Below are 17,636 nucleotides of genomic sequence, written 5' to 3'. Positions count from 1 at the left end.
CTTCACGGAAGTGGGTGTGCGGTCAACAGACAGCACTGCTCCACCAGAGTGGAGAGCTTGCAGAGAGCGTGACCTCAGCAGAGAGGGGGAGGGCCCACGCCCCGCCCCGCCCCGCCCACCTGAAGTGCTTTGTGCTGTACTGCTGAGGGGAACGTTGTAGTTGGAGGCACGAATGGATGACCAGGCACTAGTTGAAGGCAGCGTGGTGTTCAAGGATGAGGATGACCCTATGTGGGGGAAGCGCCCAGTTAGTAATTCCCAGAGTAAGCGACATGGTGCCTCAGAATAAGCAACAGCGCCTAGCACAACCGCCACTTCTCAGCCGCCTCGAGAAAGGACAGGCATGCTCAGGCTCACAGGCGCTACCCAAGGCTCCACCTTCTTTCTCGCCCTCCACACAGCATGCTGACAGCTCTCTCACTGGACAGCTTGGCCTGGTCAGGCCTTTCTCCTCCTCCACCGTGCCCCAGATTCAGTCTCTGAAACCTAGCCCATGACCATTTTCTCTAGTTTAGCTCCAGACTGACCATTATCTGATCGCTCTAACAGCTTCTGCTGGGTCTCCCACTCCAAGGCAACTGCTCACCCACCTTGAATAAAGGTTGACTCTTCCACTCAAAACTTTCAGTGGTTTCTCTTGATATCAAAACTAACTCTCCCTCCTCCCCCCGACTTTCAGAATCTCCCACAGATCAGAAGCCACCATCTCTGCGAGCACGTCTCCCATGAGCCACCAGGACACGAGGATGCCGTGTGGCTGTCCCTACTCCTTCCCCTGGGAAGGTAGTGGCTCTCCCTACTTCTGCAGAGCTGTCTGCCTAACTGTGCTGGAAGGACGACTCCTCACCACTGTGATATGGCAAGCACCTGCTCGCTGATGACACGTCTAATGTAAAATGCAGACTGGCATCTTTATTAAAAATTGTTTAAAGGGGCAGATAGCCCTGACTGGTTTGGCTCAGTGGATAGAGTGTCAGTCTGCGGACTCAAGGGTCCCGGGTTCGATTCCAGTCAAGGGCATGTATCTTGGTTGCAGGCACATCCCCAGTGGGAGGGTATGCAGGAGGCAGCTGATCGATGTTTCTCTCTCATCGATGTTTCTAACTCTCTATCTCTTGCCCTTCCTCTCTGTAAAAAATCAATAAAATATATATATATAAGAATATATATATATTAAAAAAAAAAAGGGGGCAGATGAAGGATAAATGTTACAAGAACAGAAAATACTCTCATTTCCTTCTCCTTCCTTCCGGTGCACCCACGAAATACAGTAACTATAATTACGTGTATGTAGTAGGATGATTTTATTTGATAACCCATTAAAAAGTGCATTTGGACTATAGGGATCCTTAAAATTGGTATTATTTCCACTCCTTGAGAGACAGTCAAATTGCTTTTCCAGATGACAGTCTTTAATATCCACTGTATAAATAAATAACAAAAACACACCTTTTACAAAAAACACCCATTTCTTAATAACCAGAACAGTGTAAAGGAGGCAACAGCCTGCAGCTGCTCATACAATGACTGGAAGGCGACCAGTTGTTGGTCCTGTTAACTTCACATGTGTGTTTACCGTATCAAGTGAGAATGAATCCTCCTCACTTAAAGTGCTGAGGAGTCGCCTACGGGACAAGAGACCCTTCTGCTCCCACTGCCCGGTTTCCTGGGCGTCTGGGGCTGAGATGTGCTGGTGACGTGGCTGCTGAGGCCTCACACCTACTCTGAGCCACCCTTACACCATGCTGTCCAGAAACAGAAGTGTACCCGCCTACATACCACTGTTCCTGTCCCTGAGGTGGTCAACCTCCCGCACAGTGTTAATTGAAAGATTGTTTATGACACTGCCAGGAGTGACGTAAGGGTCAGTTTCTGGGTCAATGTTTGGATAACCTTTCCATGGTTCACCAGGGCGGAATTCTGGAAATGAAAACTTTAAATTAGTTCAGGCTTAATCACCATTTTAAAATCTATTACTAAATAATGTAAAATGTTTACTCCTAAAACCTATGTAATTCGCAAGTATTTTGATTCGGTAACAAAATGAGATGAACACAGGCTGTTATTTATGAATAACTTGCAGGTTTTTACAACAGGACCCAATGCTCTGGGTTTGTATACCTCAAACAGTAACATCCTACAGTGCTCTATCACCAGGCACAAGGCCACAGCAACCGAGCAGGCGGTGCAGGCCACGGGAGCGATTCTGCCCACCCTGCGCACAGCTGCGATGCTGCCCAGGTTCCCTGGCACAGGTGAGACGGAGCATGAGTGCCAGGGGCGGACAGTCCCACGCTCACTGCTGGAGCACAGGGCACTACTGGCCACAGGGCAGACTCGATGCCCGACGTCACTGTCCCTCGGCACTCATTTGCATCCTGAGCACTCAGTCCGACAGCCAGAGCTGGGCTAAACCAGTACCCAGTCATGACGGAAGCTGCTGGCATCTTACCTGGTGGCCAGTTAACACTGCTAGAGCCATTGGGCGATTTGGCACGTGGCCAGCCATCTCCCACTGAGCCTGGAGGGCTGGCTGGCGAAGTACTGCTGTTCATGAAGTCATAAGGAACAAACGGAGACTCTTCCAGCCTGAAACCACTTGAAATAGCACCTAAAAGGAGAAATATGACCATGAGATGGGAGCAAATACATGACCAAGGTCTGTCCTGTGCTCTGCGGTGTGTGAAGATGCACGGCTGCGAGCTGACACCATCCCGGTTCATGTCATTCCAAGAAGGGCGTGAGTGACAGACCAGGGTAAGAGGACACAATTATTGCCAAGTCATGAAGACACTTGTACTGCGGCCTAAACTAAGAACAAGCACAGTGCACCCTTTGTGGGATTACTGCTGGGGGTGAATGAGAGGTACTGGGGGAAGAAAGAGCTGCAGTCAAGAACGTCCTGATATCATCAACAAATGACAAGTGCTGGAGAGGATGTGGAGAAAAAGGAACCCTCGTGCACTGCTGGTGGGAAAGCAGACTGGTGCAGCCACTGTGGAAAACTGTATGGAGTTTCTTCAACAAATTAAAAATGGAACTCCCATTTGACTCAGTTATCCTACTTCTAGGAATATACACCAAGAAACCAGAAACACCAATCAGAAAAGATATATGCACCCCTATGTTCATAGCAGCACAGTTCACCATAGCTAGGATTTGGAAACAGCCTAATGCCCATCAGCAGATGAGTGGATTACAAAACCGTGGTACATCTACACAATGGAATACTATGCTGCTGTAAAAAAGAAGGAACTCCTACCATTTGCAACAGCATGGATGGACCTGGAAAGCATTATGCTAAGTGAAATAAGCCAGTCAGAGAAAGATAAATATCACATGATCTCACTCATTTGTGGAATATAATGAACAAAAATAGAGCCAGAGTCATAGAAGCATCGAACAGACCATCCAACCTAAGAGGGAAGGCAGGGGAAGAGGGGGGAAGAGATCAACCAAAGGACTTGTATGCATGCATATAAGCATAACCCATGGACACAGACAGTAGGGGGGTGAGGGCATGTCCTGGGGGTTGGGAGCAGCTGGGGAGAGGTCAATGGGGGAAAAAGAAGACTTATGTAATACTTTAAACAATAAAGAATTTAAATAAAAAAAAAATATATTTATTTCTATCAACACCCCCTACTACCCAAAAAACCATCCTGAGTGGCAAAGAGCAGGAACCCAAGGATGTATAGGTAAGGAGACAGCGAAGATCTTTTCCACCAGGACACTTACACTTCTCCCCTAGACTCCACCCCTGGGGACTACATAGCACAGGTAAAGGTATCTGTTACCACGAGTGTGAAATCCCATCAAAGCACAGCTAACATTTAGGAATGACCCTCTGTGTTGAGATCTATCCTCCACGCCCATCCCTGAGCTCATTTTAGAATGAGTGATGCTTTACACAGTGGCAAACAGCCTTTTCTCATTAGGACAGGCCAGTTGCGGGACACAGAAAGCTGAGTGAGATGGAGTCCTTGCCCTTAATGACAGTGGATTCTCACAAAGAGGTGACCAAGTGAACAGTGATGGAAGGACAGAGCATAAGGCGAGGAAGGGCTGAGCCCTCATGCAAAAGGTTGGGGTGGGATTCTAGGTGCAGGTGCAGCCTATAAGGACCTGAGGAGAGGAACGGAGCAGTAGTCTGAGAACTGAAAGACCATTTTGTGAGCAACATGGATGATGGGGTCCTGATCTCGAAGGGAGGGGTGCTGAGCCTGCTATTCTAAACGTCTGGAATCGAAGGTGGCCCAGGCCTCACCGCTGTAGACGGCGGTCCTGGAAGGCACCAGGGGCAGCATGCTCACGCAGGACTCTGTCGGACACAGCAGGGAGGACCTCGCCTTGAAGCGTTTTAAGAGAAGTGAGACCGGGGCTATGTTTTGGGACCCCGGAAGGCAGGTGTGCTGGGAAGTGGGCTGATGTCGGAGACAGTGGAAGGGGCACTCGTCACAGGTGGACTGGATGTGGCGGTGGGAGCAAGGAAGAACTCAAGAATATCTCCCGGACCCAAACAGTGGTCGGCTGCTGAAGGAAGGGGGAATGAAGCACTTCGGAATGCTGCAACACGAGTGAGCCTGGCAAGCACTGTGCTAAGCCAAAATGCTACTCACAAAGACCAGACAGTACCTGGTACCACTCACAGCAAGTGGGCAGTAGAGACGAGTGTACGCGCACAGAAGGATGAGCTTTTGCTAATGGCTAGGAGAGATGGACAAGTGGAGGCGGAAGAGTGACACCTGAGGCTCTTCTGTGGTCAAGAAAACGTTCAGAAATGGATTGTGGTGATGCATGCAGTACTGAGAATACACTGAAAGCCACTGAATCGTACACTTTAGAAAACGTTGTAGATATGTAAATTATCTCAATGGACATGGACTACAAAGCGAACGTCTCTAAGTTTCCAGCTTCAATCACTTGATGGGAGGAGGCACAAGTTATTGCAATGGGAGGGCAAGGTGAGAAAGGAGGGCCAGGACCTGGCCCTTGTTTCTGTGGGTGGGAGGAGCTCTGGTTCATGGACTTGAGCTGCTCTCGCTGGAGCTTCTGGTGAAACACAGGTTCCCCTGGAGGCAGGTCACAGCCTCCAAATTCCTGTGCCAGTCACTGAGGGCAGCAGAGCAGGACCTCGCCAGGCCCTCATGCCACTCGCCAGGGCATGACCTGCCCCTGACCTGATGTGGTCATTCCACCAATTCTCTTCCCTTCTTTTCTGGCTTCCTCTTCTAGCTACTTCTATTTTTTTTTTTGGGGGGGGGGGGGGGAGGCGGGGGGGAGTGTTAATCCTCACTCGAGGATATTTTTTCCATTGCTTTTCAGTCAGAGTGGAAGGGAGGGAGGGGAGAGGAGGGATGGGGGGAAGAGATACATTGATTGGTCACCTCCTGCACAAGCCCCCATAGGGGTGGGGAGTGAACCCTCAACCCTTTGGTGCGTGGGCCGGCACTCTAACCACTGAACACACCGGTCAGGGCTCATGTGCCACACACACTCTTTACTGCTCTCTCTCATTCAGTTGGTGAACCTGCAGACTCTGCCCCTGATGAGTCTCTCTAAAGCCAGACCCATCGCTGTCATTTCCTGTTCAATCCTCCAGCGGGTTCTGACTTTTTCACTTGCTTACATACTCAACTGTGTATGCACATATGTACCTATACATCTCAGGAACAGTCCTGGGAAAGCAGAAGGTAGTCTATTAACTAGTGGCTAGATGAATGGATATTAAATAAGATGAAAATATTTAAAAACTGTAATTAACTGGTGAAAAGAATACTGAATCTATGTGATTTACACATAACAAAATATATAAAGAAAATGTGTCAATATATAAGAAAATGCTAGAAATCAAATTATGGTGGAAGTGTTTAATACCCTACATTACATTTAATTGTGTAAATGTTAACAAGTAGAACATTAGGACAATAAAATAAATTGCAAAAAACTAAAAGACCATCAAAAAGGAAATAATTAAAAAATGTATAATCTGATTTCTATTTTGTATAACAACATTATAAAGGTTAATTTTTGCTTTTTTTATTTCAACTAAGATTTATTAATAAAGCACTTTTAAAAACAAGGAAAGGTTCTAAGAGAATTTGGCTTTTAAAAATATGTATTTAAAATAAAGGCCTAGCCAAACCGGTTTGGCTCAGTGGATAGAGCGTCGGCCTGCGGACTGAAAGGTTCCAGGTTCGATTCCAGTCAAGGGCATGTACCTTGGTTGCGGGCACATCCCCAGTAGGAGGTGTGCAAGAGGCAGCTGGTCGATGTTTCTCTCTCATTGATGTTTCTAACTCTCTATCCCTCTCCCTTCCTCTCTGTAAAAAATCAATAAAATATATTAAAAAAATAAAATAAAATAAAATAAAATAAAATAAAATAAAGGCCTAAAAGTTAATATCCCACAGTTGTTGTTTTTTAAGGTAAGAATGTATTTTTACCATGTTTGCTGGAGTTTTGATCCAAAGATGTGTTCACAGAAATGCTGTCCACTGTAGTCCACTTCCTTAGTCTTGACTGTGGCTCTTTAATACTGTTCATATCCATATTTACATTCAAGTTTGAGTTCAAGCCTTAAAAATAACAATTAAAAAATTTATAAAATATAGCATGTTCCTCTTCGTGTACAACTTGCACTTCCTAGAAAAACTAAGTAATGTTTTCAATCTTGCCTGAATTTCTTAATAGAGATAATTCTGCAAATGTGGCACAGCCAAATAATTACAAAGGCCGGGCAGGTGGAACCGACACTTTGTCCCCGGCCAATGTCATGCAGACACAGTGTGGGGAGAAAGAGCCACAGTGAGGTGACCAGAGAGCGCAACGCAGAACTCCTACGTAGTTATTCTGATACTCAGTAATACGTTTTCAAACCATAAAACTGTTACTACTATAAAAGTGCATTATCTGTGGGAAACTATTTCTCCACATAATTTTGATTATTTTTAAACTAGAGGCCTGGTGCACAACATTCATACACTCAGGGGGAGGGGCGGTCCCTCAGCCTGGCCTGTGCCCACAGGGGATGTCCTAAGCGGCAGTCGGACATCCTTAGCTCTGGTGCGGAGGCGGGAGAGGCTCCTGCCACTGTCGCTGCGCTTGCCAGCTGTGAGCCTGGCTTCTGGCTGAGCAGTGCTCCCCTGTGGGAATGCGCTGACCACCAGGAGGCAGCTCCTGCATTGAGCGTTTGCCCCTTGGCAGTCAGTGCATGTCATAGTGACTGGTCATTCCACCCTTCAGTTGATTTGCATGTTACCCTTTTATTATATAGGATTCCTTGGCAGAATAAGAAAAAAATTTAAAGAGGCCAAATATTAAAGTTTATAAGACTATCTCTAATAAGATATCTCTCTTTAGCTACTTTCCAAGAGTACCATGCATAAAATATTATATGTGATCACTTTCAGTTGCTATCTTTTGCTTGCAAACTGAATAATTTTCAACTCGCTGACCAAAGAAGACTGTCAGGGCACATGCCCGGGTTGCAGGGTCAATCCCCGGTGTGGGGTGTGCAGGAGGGGTCAATCAGTGATTCTCATCACTGACATTTTTTTTTTTTAAAATATATTTTATTGATTTTTTCACAGAGAGGAAGGGAGAGGGACAGAGAGTCAGAAACATCGATGAGAGAGAAACATCGATCAGCTGCCTCCTGCACACTCCCCACTGGGGATATGCCCGCAACCAAGGCACATGCCCCCGACCGGAATCGAACCCGGGACCCCTGAGTCCGCAGGCCGACGCTCTATCCACTGAGCCAAACCGGTCAGGGCATCACTGACATTTTTATCTCGCTCCCTTCCTCTCTGAAATCAATAAAAATATATTTAACTATATAAAAGGCTAATATGCAAAGTGTCCCCAAGGGGGAGTTTGACCGGGAGTTGGATCGCTCATGACGTGCGTGGACCACCAGGGGGTGGCACAGAGCGAAGGCAGGCCCTGGCTGGCAGCTGGAAGGCCCCGATTGGCCCTGATCGCCGGCCAGGCCTAGGGACCCTACCTGTGCATGTATTTCGTGCACCGGGCCTCTAGAATTTAAATAAAAAAACAAACAAACAAAAGAACTGTCGTGCTCTAACAATTGCACCTCAGGGCCAGACCCACATACTCTAAGGTGCAATTTACTCCAACTCTGACAATGACATCTCAGGATTAGTCTCATGGAACAAGGATGGAAATGTCTATCTTCAGTACTGTGGTCAGAAAATGGACCCATTCCTCCAATGTTCTTAAAATGTGATCTGGGGACAGTCAACATCAGAATCCTCTGAGATACTTATTAAAAATGAAGTCAGATCTTTAACACATATCCAGCTGGTTATCCTAAAGTTTTAAAAACAAAGTTTTAAATACTTTGGTTTCATGACAGTTCACAGGATATTAGATCAGCTAGACTTAAGAACTTTAACACGAATTCTCTAATATCATATCTATTTTTGAAAAGAGAAATTATAGTTGTTATTCTCTGGACCCATCAATTAGACCCAAGTGTGGCACATTCTTTAATGGTTCAGAGAGTAAACATCTTAGGCTCTGGGGCCACAAGGTCTGTTTCTATAAGACTGTTTTTACAGCACAAAAGCTACAGAAAATATGTTAATGAAAGAACAGGGCTATGTTCCAATAAATCTTTATTTACAAAATCAGGCAGCTGGCCAAATCTGGGCAACAGGCTCCAGTTTTTCATGACTGATTTAGAGAACCATCCTGGTGTTTGCATAGGCTAAGCAGACTTTTTAATCAGGAAAAAGTATCTCTTGCTGTGAAGCCAGCCTAGACAGGAAATCCATATACAGTGGAACCTTGTTTCTGGAACTTACTTTGTTCTGGAAGGCTGTTGGAAAACCGAATTATTTTTTCCCATTAGAAATAATGTAAATTGAATTAATCCATTCCAGATCCCCAAATAAGCCCCGTTTTAACCTTTCTTATGTACTGTACATGTCTATTGTACTGTTTAATCTATAAACACTTTAAAAACAAAAAGGACATGAAACGTAAATGAATATTTAACAAAAAAATGTACAGTAAAAAAACGAACATTTAACAAAAGCAACAAAACAAAAATATTCACAGCACAATATCCTGAGCTGTTAACAGCGGTAACCTGACTCATATTCGTGCATTCTCTCCTTTGTCACCGGAGAGGTGTGTGATGGTCATACAGGCATCCGCATGAAAGGGCTGCCAGGCTGAGAAGCGAACTGCTCGAGATGGGAGATGTTTGAGAAACAAGATTCCACTGCACAGTGGCCTCCTCACTGGCCCAACGTCTATGACCAGCGTGCAACCACACGGTGCATCTCTTCCCTGTGCCGAGACCCACACCTCTCAGTGCCCGTGGCATTCTTCACTACTCCCATATACACTGTTGTTTCTGGGATCGCCTGGTCACCACGTGCAGTGGTCACTGACAAGGAAACCACAGCTGGGAATGTAGAGACAGTGAACAGTTCCCAGGACTCAAAGTGCTACTACGTAGGCCCCAGCTGAGAGCCCACGGCAATACCGGGGAGAGCCGATCCTGCGCCAGCCCAGCGAGAGCGAAGGAGCAGGCGGAGCAGGCCCCACCCTTGCCCACAGCCCAGAAGGTGCAAGGAAACAAACTATCTTCACCACAGCTGGACCAGCAGGGTGAGCAACGTTACAGGGTGAGCTGCGTTACAAGAAACCATTGTCAGGGAAGAGACATAAAAGTGAGAAAGAACAGGATGGGATCAAACAAGGGTCAAAACAGAATCGAAGGGATAAGGAGAAAAGGGACCTAAGGCAGGAGAACAGGTACAAGCCTGACATTTCCAGAGGGAGTACAAGTCTGGAGACATAGTGAGAAAGGGAAGGGAAAGCTACAGGAAATGTGACAAAGGCAACCCCCATTTCCTACAGATATCCCAGTAATCATGTATAAATATCTAGACAATAGTCAAATTTCTAGCTTCTAAAAACTACAATGCTACTGTTTCTCAGCTGTTTTGCCAAAGCAGCACTGCTCAGCATCTATCTCTCTGGCCCTTCCCACTTCCCTTCATATCCTACAATTAAATACCTGAGGGTCTTAAGAGAAATATTATCTTTATTCTAACCCATTCCAATATGAATGTAGTGTTTTTGAAACAGTGCGGTTTTCTTGAAGAGAGAGCATGAAGCATGAAGGCTACACCCACAAAAGGGAACAGCTAACGGACCAGTGTTGTCTTCAAAAGGGAACAGCCCTGCCAGGTCGGGGATTTCCACGCACCAGCTAACCGTGGCCAAGGAGAAACCCACCTATAGGGAAGTTGCTGAAAGCATTTACTGGAGATGGCCCTTTTTGCAGCTCAGGTGTAGTGTGAGGCAGGACATTTTCAAGGAAAGATTTCATGGCTGGCTGATGGAGTGACTGCTGCTGAGATGGCGGCGTCTGCTGCTTCACCAACAGGTTTGGGTCAAGTTGGCGAGACTGTTGCATCATCTGCTGCTGCACACTAAGGGGTCGACCCTTAAAACGACAAAAACAATTGGGAAAAACTGTGAAGTCTTTCCAGATACCCACATATTCCCCTTCATTTTTTCATCCACTTCCCTCTCCTCAGAAGGTGCACAGTCACCCTGTACCAGCTGGTATAACTCTGGGCAAACAGAGGACTCAGTGAACAACCGACTGCATTACGTTTTCAGGAAGGCCTTGTGAGTCTCGTTACAATGGAAGTGATGTGAGGGGCGGGTCAGCACAGCGAGGGGAAGACTCGGACCTACCTGCTGGTCTTGCTGCTGCCGGTTCCCAGAAGGCACGCTTCTCTGACTCTGCGTCCTTTGCTGCTGTGCTAAAAATCGCTGCGGGGAAGAGTGCAGACCGTCAGTGCCATACCATCACAGATCAAGCTTCAGTGACCGTGGCAGGTGGACCCGCAGAGGCACGGCTTCACCTGATCAGCGCCAACAAGTCCTGCCTAATCGAACACAATCTCTTCCTGGACTCTCGCCTCCAGCAGATCTGTTCAATCTAAACTTCTACTTCATCAGAAAAATTCTTCCTCATCACTCTACCCCCAGCGCCACCCCCGACTCAGCTGGGCTTGCTCTCATAGCATCATGCCCACTGGGCTCACCATCTCCTTGACGGACACACTGGAAGCTCCATGAGAATCATGGCTACTGGTATGCCCCCTGCACCACCTCCTGCAGTCTAGCCCACAGGGGACACACTGAATGCACACCGCAGGACAGGTCAGCACTCCACGCACCTGTAACTGGGAGATCTGAGAAAGCTGGTTGAGTTGGGAGAGCTGGTTCAGCATGGCTACCTGTTGAGGGCCAAAGAGCGGATTCAGGCCACCGTTGTTTGGTGCATACTTCAGCAATGAAACTGGAACCTGAGGGTCACAATGGTAAGTTAATAATGGGGTAAAATAATGCAAACTAGCTACAGGTACAATGTATTTTAAATTATCAACACAGCAATTAAATGTATGGACTATTGTTTTGGGGAGGATGTTATGTACCTTCTGTTTTCTCTGCGTTACTAATTTACTATTCGCATATACTTTCATGAATTAAGTAAAAGATGAGGGATGAATTTTAAATCAGTAAATGTACTTTGCTATTGTCCCCCTTCAGAAGTTTTATGAAATATAATGATAAATTTTAAATTACTTTTGACTAATTTTCTTCACCCTCCCTACATTCTTTGAATTAGCTGCATTTCAAAGTTGTCAATAAAAAGTATTATCACTGCCCAGCCAACATGGCTCTGTGGTTGAGTGTCGACCCATGAACAGGTCAAGGTTTCATTTCCAGTCAGGGCACATGCCCAGGTTGCAGCTCAATCCCCAGTGTGGGGCACGCAGGAGGCAGCTGACCGATGTTTCTCTCTCATTAATGTTTCTCTCTCAAATCAGTAAAATATACATATTTAAAAAATGTATGATGATCAACCATTCACCTAATCCTATATAATAAAGGCATAATATGCAAATCGACCGAACAGCTTAACAGCGAAACGACCATCCGGGACTACGCTATGACACCCACTGGTGCCAGGCCAGCCAAGGCAGGTGTGATGCAATTGGTTGGGGGCCGGGCCATTGCCCCATGATCGCCCAGTAGAGGGAGGCCCAGGCCACTGGTCGGCAGAGCGATCAATCGGGGGGCTCCATGACTGCCCCAAAGAGAGAGGACAGGGCTGCGGTGGGTGGGTGGGGCCCAGGCATGAGGGAAGCCCAGGTCCTGGAGGGAAGCCGGTGTCGGCAGCCGGGGGAAGGAAGGCCTACTCTTGCATGAATTTCGTGCATCGGGCCTCTAGCTCAATTATAAAATTATTCAAGGTTCTTTTCCAGTAAGTAGAAGGGAATACCATTGAAATTTATTAACCTGAGGGGAGAGTAATGGAGGAGGCACTTGAGCACGGAGATTAGGCTGAGATGAACTGAGAGGTTGTGCTGGAGGCTGCTGCAGGCCCCGGGGTTGTGCTGCTGTGTTTCCAACACCAAACATACTGGGATTGCCATTCTACAAAAACAAACAGCCAGTGCTCTTCAGGACCAACAGCTCATTACCACATCGTACTTCTGATTTAAGTACAGTAACTACACATGAGAGAGAGCTTATTGCTTCTACAAATCATCCAACAGAGACCTAATACACACATGACTTACCTGTCTAACAGAACTCAAGTTTTGCATACCCAGCCCTGCTATGGAGCCGAGGGCCTGGTTAGGCAGTGCACTGTTTGAAGGGGGGAGCTTCATGCTCTGACTGGACATAAACTGCAAGTTTTGGGATTCATCGGCTACAATGCCATCCTGATTGGACAGACAGAAAGATGCGCAACACCAGCCAAGCAAACAAGTGGAAGGGAGAAATCATTGCAGGAACAGAAGTCACATGACATTCCAGCATCAACAGGAAACAGGCAGAAAACAGAAGAGATCAGATTAGTGTTAATTCTAGAGCACATAAAAAGAACCAAACACATTTTATGGGGTTAAGAAGAAAATACAAATGCAATCCCTGTGATAAATTGAGACATAGAAAAGACAATGAACTACAAATCCAGTAAGAGGATTTGGCACTGGATCTTAACACTTTATATTACATGAAATGTTGTAAACAGTGAATGAGAAAATCATGCTATTCAGTGTCTTGGTGTATTAGCCTCAGGGGTAAAACAAGAAACAGCTCACCTTATCAAAATAAGGGCTGCGCTCCATGGAAGACTCTTTGGGCATCTGAGGCCGAGAACCAGGGCCTTTCCCGACCGTTCGATTGTAATCACCAATATTTAGGCTATGTTTATCTATCTCCATTCGTTTGTCTTGTAACATTCCTAACAAATGCAGGAAATAACATTATCCAGTAGGAAGACAATTAATCTATTTGGTTTCAGATAAATCTGCAGTGGAAAGCAAAATCCTCCCTTCCCAAACTGACCTGTCTTCTGCCTGGACACGGACGTGGGAAACAAATGCACTTGCCTTTAGTAAACCCTGTGTTCCTCACAAGCCAACAGTAAAAAACACTGTTATTTTACTGAACCAGTGACCTCGAAAGCAGAAGGCTAAGACATCTTTGGTCATCGTTAGTCTGGTTAATTTTGTAATAAACAGTTTCCAGTGACAATAAGAGAACAGTAGCATGGCACACTGCCAGGCGTCTTCTATGTGCTTTGTGCCTTCCAATCTAGTGCCCACAGCTCCTACTCACTCCTGCCAGCAGATGGGGAGGCTGGAGGCCAGACAGGTCTTGCTTTACCCATTCATTAATCTCCTCATTTTGATTTCTTTGCAACAAATAGGATCTCCTCTCATGGAAACTCCCATCCTGCAAAACCACCTTTGCTTGAAATAGCCAGCCCCCAGCTACCATCATACTTCAACAAATCTTTAAACGTGGACCCTGCTGTCTGCCTCCACGTCCTCGCCAAATGCCCACCCTGGTTTCGCCCCTCTCTCCACAGTTGGGCCCACTTCCTTTGCTTCTTCAATGCGGGGATATGCCAAGGCTGACTCAGTCAAAGCGGAGAAACTGAGTGTACTCTCTCTACAAATGCGCTTCCCTTACTGTTTTGCTGCCAAGGTGTCGACAGTCACTCCCATTCATGTGCTCCCCAAATACAAACATCCACTTTGACTTCACGCCTGCATGTAGTCCCACATCTTTAACTGCCTGCTCTTAAGCATAACCTCTCACAGGTGACACCAAGCACATTCCCCCAGACCTTCCTTCACCGGACCAGTCATACAGATTTGAAAATCCCTTTCTCCATCTCCCTGGCTCTCATTCTCCATATTTTCTGTCCTCCAATCTCACCCATCAATTTCTTTACAGCTGCTGTCCTTTGAGGCATGTTACTGCCACCACCACAAAATTTCCTACCTTCATTCCAGGCAAGTGGAAAAGAAAAGCTTTTAACAAAACAAAAATATTCCTAGAGTAGACACATTTTAGAAATGCGGTTGGTTTCCACATCATTTCCTTTGCCAGAGACACTGAAGCTCTCAGCAGAGGTGCAGGGAGACACTGTCGGAGGAAAGGCTGCTTCCTGGTCCCAGGGCTCCCCTTCCCCCGGCCCTCCGCCCCCCTTGCAGCACAGCCAGTGGGCTGGCCCGGATCTGGCTCTGGCTCTGGCCATGCCTGCTCACCACTGGCTAGCAGCACCTGCCAGCAGCCCCAAGCAGTTTTACAGCAGAGCGCCTCCAAGGAGACAATTCCTCTAGAAGGTGGGCTTCCAATAGTCCCACAGGGGCGACACCTCAGTGACTTCTCTGCCATGCACTGAGCTAAGGCCATGTCCAAGAGTCCTTTATATATAAATATATAAATAAATACATATATATTTTGATTGATTTCAGAGAGGAAGGGAGAGAGAGAGAAAAACATCAATGATGAAAGAGAATCATTGATCGGGGGCTTCCTGGATGCCCCCTACTGGGGATCGAATCTGCAACCCGGGCATGTGAGCTTGACTGAACTCAAACCTGGAACCTTTCAGTCCGCAGGCCGACACTCTATCCACCGAGCCAAACCAGCTAGGGCATGTCCAAGAGTCTTGATCCCAGCCCTGGGGTGAGGCGGGTGGGGCAGGCTATCTTAGGCCCAAGGTTAGTGATTTCTCCTTATATCTGCTCTCTATATATTCTGTAGAATACTCACATTCTTTCTCTTTACCTCTTATTGGCCAAACCACCATTATTACAATACTAATTTATATTTATATTAAACTTTCCCTGTTCAAGTTACTATGTAATTTCCCTCTCCTGCCTAGACTCAGACTTAATGCAACCACTGCTGAACTGCCCAGGCAAGAACACTGGGGATCACCTTTTACCAAACCCATACCCTCACCCTCCACAGCAAACTGGTTCAACTTTTGTTGATTCTAAATCCCACATCTCCACTGAATTAGATTTTTCACACCTACTGTCTTGGTTTGGAGCTTAGAAACTCTCCACTCTTTTTTTTTTTCCCCGATGCAAAAGCAAAGAGTCTTTATTCCAGCTAGCTCGAGCTCCCCGTCCACCACACTCACCGACACAACAGCAAGCCAAGTGGCAGAGAGAGAGAGAACTCTGTGTGGAGGAAACTCTCCACTCTTTATTGCAACAAATATCTAATGGTTTTGCTGTGTTTAGTATCTTTCTGTCTGTCCTCTGCTGCCAATGTTTTCTGGCCTAAGATATCTTCAATCTACAGCCAAGATTATTTTTCTAAAACATGAATCCAAATCATGTCATTCTCCTGCTTGAAATTTTGTAATTCCATACTTCAGACTGATGTTATCACTCCCTTAGTTTCACAGTGATTTGCACCTGAAAGGCACATCTATACACCTTGCCCGGGTGGCTCAGTTGGATGGAGCATCATCCTGTACACCAAAAAGGTTGCGTGTTTGATCCCGTTAGTGGGGTGGATACCAGAAGCAACTGATCGATGTTTCTCTCTCATAGAAATTTCTCTCTCCACCCACATATCTCTCTCTCTCTCTCTCTTTCTCTCTCTCTCTCTCTCTCTCTCATCAATGGATATATCCTCGGATGAGGATTAAAAAACATAAATTATGTACACACACAGTATACATACATATATATATATATATATATGCATATTGACTCTGCCCCCGGAGCCCAGCTTCCATTCGTGGCTGAGGCCAGTGCATTTTCAGCAGGACCATGCCATAGACATGTCTGTCCATCGGAATGAACATAAACTCAAACTCATTCCATTTCCCTCACCTCCAGGAAGGTCCATCTTATTGCTCTGCACATTTTCTTCTGGTGAGTCTCTCTGAAGTTAAGAAAAAGCAGCATGTTAGCAGACCTTAATTTATCAATGAAAATAAATAAAAAATGAAGAATTTTACTTGGCATTTCATTATTTGTGAAATTCAAGTGCATCATAAAACTTCATTTTTTCACTGCCTAATAAAAAAAGCCTTTTTAAATAAGTGACTACAGTTCATTAGCTCAAACTATAAAAATAAAGGCTCTGTGGCCAATTTTACTCTAACCTCAAGTTTATTCATGGGAACTCAAAGATAAAGAATTTGTTAAGAAAACAGAACACACTTACCGAAAAACTGATATTTGAAAACTGTTTAACAAATGGATTTATCCATGCTTCTTCTTGTTTGTTTCCACCCTTCATCATTCCCTTTGTAAAATAAAAGAGTAGAAAGATGCCATGGCCATTTCTATTTATCTGGGTATAGCGATGGATTAATAAACTAAGACAATTCTCAACTCTCATTTTTAGCCAATTTCTCCTCCAATCAACTCTGAACAGAGTTGTTAAAAATTTAAATCAACTTGTTGGATTTTCAACTTCCTTTGCTCCAGTCCTCTGGTATAGCTGTAATGTACAGAGAACTCCCTGAAGGCAAGCAGTCAGAAGGAAAAGACAGAAGCAAAGGGCCTCCATGACCCACAAAATGGGCCTCAGAATAAAAGAGAACTGCTCAGTTTCTAGTTTTCAAATAGACTGTGTTCTGAAGGGTCAATTATAGTTTGGCTTTAGAGTTCTCAGACCAAACCAAAGTGAACACAGTCATCAGGTGCTCAGGTTAGCCCAAAGAAACCAGCTTACCCCATAATCTAATTATGCTACGTGCCCTATACTTGAAAAAATACGTTTCCATATGTAAAGCATTTCAAAATTTTAATTTGTGTTGCCAAGAATACACCATCCCCAGCAGCAGTTAAACCTGGGGTTCCTCCTAGTTGGTGTTGGCTTTCGGAGGCTGGTTGGGATATGGGTCACACAGAATCTACTTTGGAAAGTGAGTTGAGAGAATGAATGGTCCATGGTTAGCAGGGTGGTAGACAGGGAGACTGGAAGCCACAGGGGCCAATGTCTCCCACTTATGTAAAGCTCACAGGACCATTCCCAGTCTGCTACCTTAATTTCCCTTCCCCAATGCTACTACCTGTTCCTTCTGACTGTGGAACAGAACACGGCTTAATTTCCCCCTAAAGGCAGGTCTCTGAAGCAAGCACCTAACCCTTTGTGAGGTTCTGAAGTGTCTTTGATTCCTTTTCCTCTTTTACTCCCACCCTAAGACTGACTGGTTGCCAAGGACTTCTGTCCTATTCCAATGTCTCTCAAATCAGTCCCTTCCACTATGTATCCATTCTTGCTTCCCAATTCAGACCCTA

At 45.7% G+C, this 17,636-nt stretch overlaps 1 protein-coding gene across 17 annotated transcripts in view; it reads right to left on the bottom strand.

Annotated features, from left to right (window-relative positions):
• The window catches only part of TNRC6A (trinucleotide repeat containing adaptor 6A), a 94,784-nt gene that overhangs the window by 5,289 nt on the left and 71,859 nt on the right, over positions 1-17,636 (bottom strand). For 13 of the 17 annotated variants that reach the window (XM_059692106.1, XM_059692109.1, XM_059692107.1 and 10 more), the window contains 12 exons: positions 16,555-16,635; positions 16,218-16,269; positions 13,170-13,312; positions 12,642-12,788; positions 12,358-12,495; positions 11,232-11,360; positions 10,744-10,821; positions 10,276-10,486; positions 6,447-6,578; positions 2,453-2,611; positions 1,780-1,920; positions 120-227 (listed from right to left, as the gene is read on the bottom strand). In XM_059692106.1, coding sequence (XP_059548089.1) covers positions 120-227; positions 1,780-1,920; positions 2,453-2,611; positions 6,447-6,578; positions 10,276-10,486; positions 10,744-10,821; positions 11,232-11,360; positions 12,358-12,495; positions 12,642-12,788; positions 13,170-13,312; positions 16,218-16,269; positions 16,555-16,635 — 1,519 coding nt within the window. The remainder of the gene's footprint in view (positions 1-119; positions 228-1,779; positions 1,921-2,452; positions 2,612-6,446; positions 6,579-10,275; positions 10,487-10,743; positions 10,822-11,231; positions 11,361-12,357; positions 12,496-12,641; positions 12,789-13,169; positions 13,313-16,217; positions 16,270-16,554; positions 16,636-17,636) is intronic. The other 4 variants (XM_059692111.1, XM_059692112.1, XM_059692114.1 and 1 more) reach the window with 3 other exon arrangements.

Source organism: Myotis daubentonii, chromosome 4 (assembly GCF_963259705.1).
Source record: "Myotis daubentonii chromosome 4, mMyoDau2.1, whole genome shotgun sequence".
Classification (NCBI taxonomy): domain Eukaryota; kingdom Metazoa; phylum Chordata; class Mammalia; order Chiroptera; family Vespertilionidae; genus Myotis; species Myotis daubentonii.
Note: the sequence above shows the minus strand (reverse complement) of the source record. Positions and strands in the feature narration are given on the sequence as shown.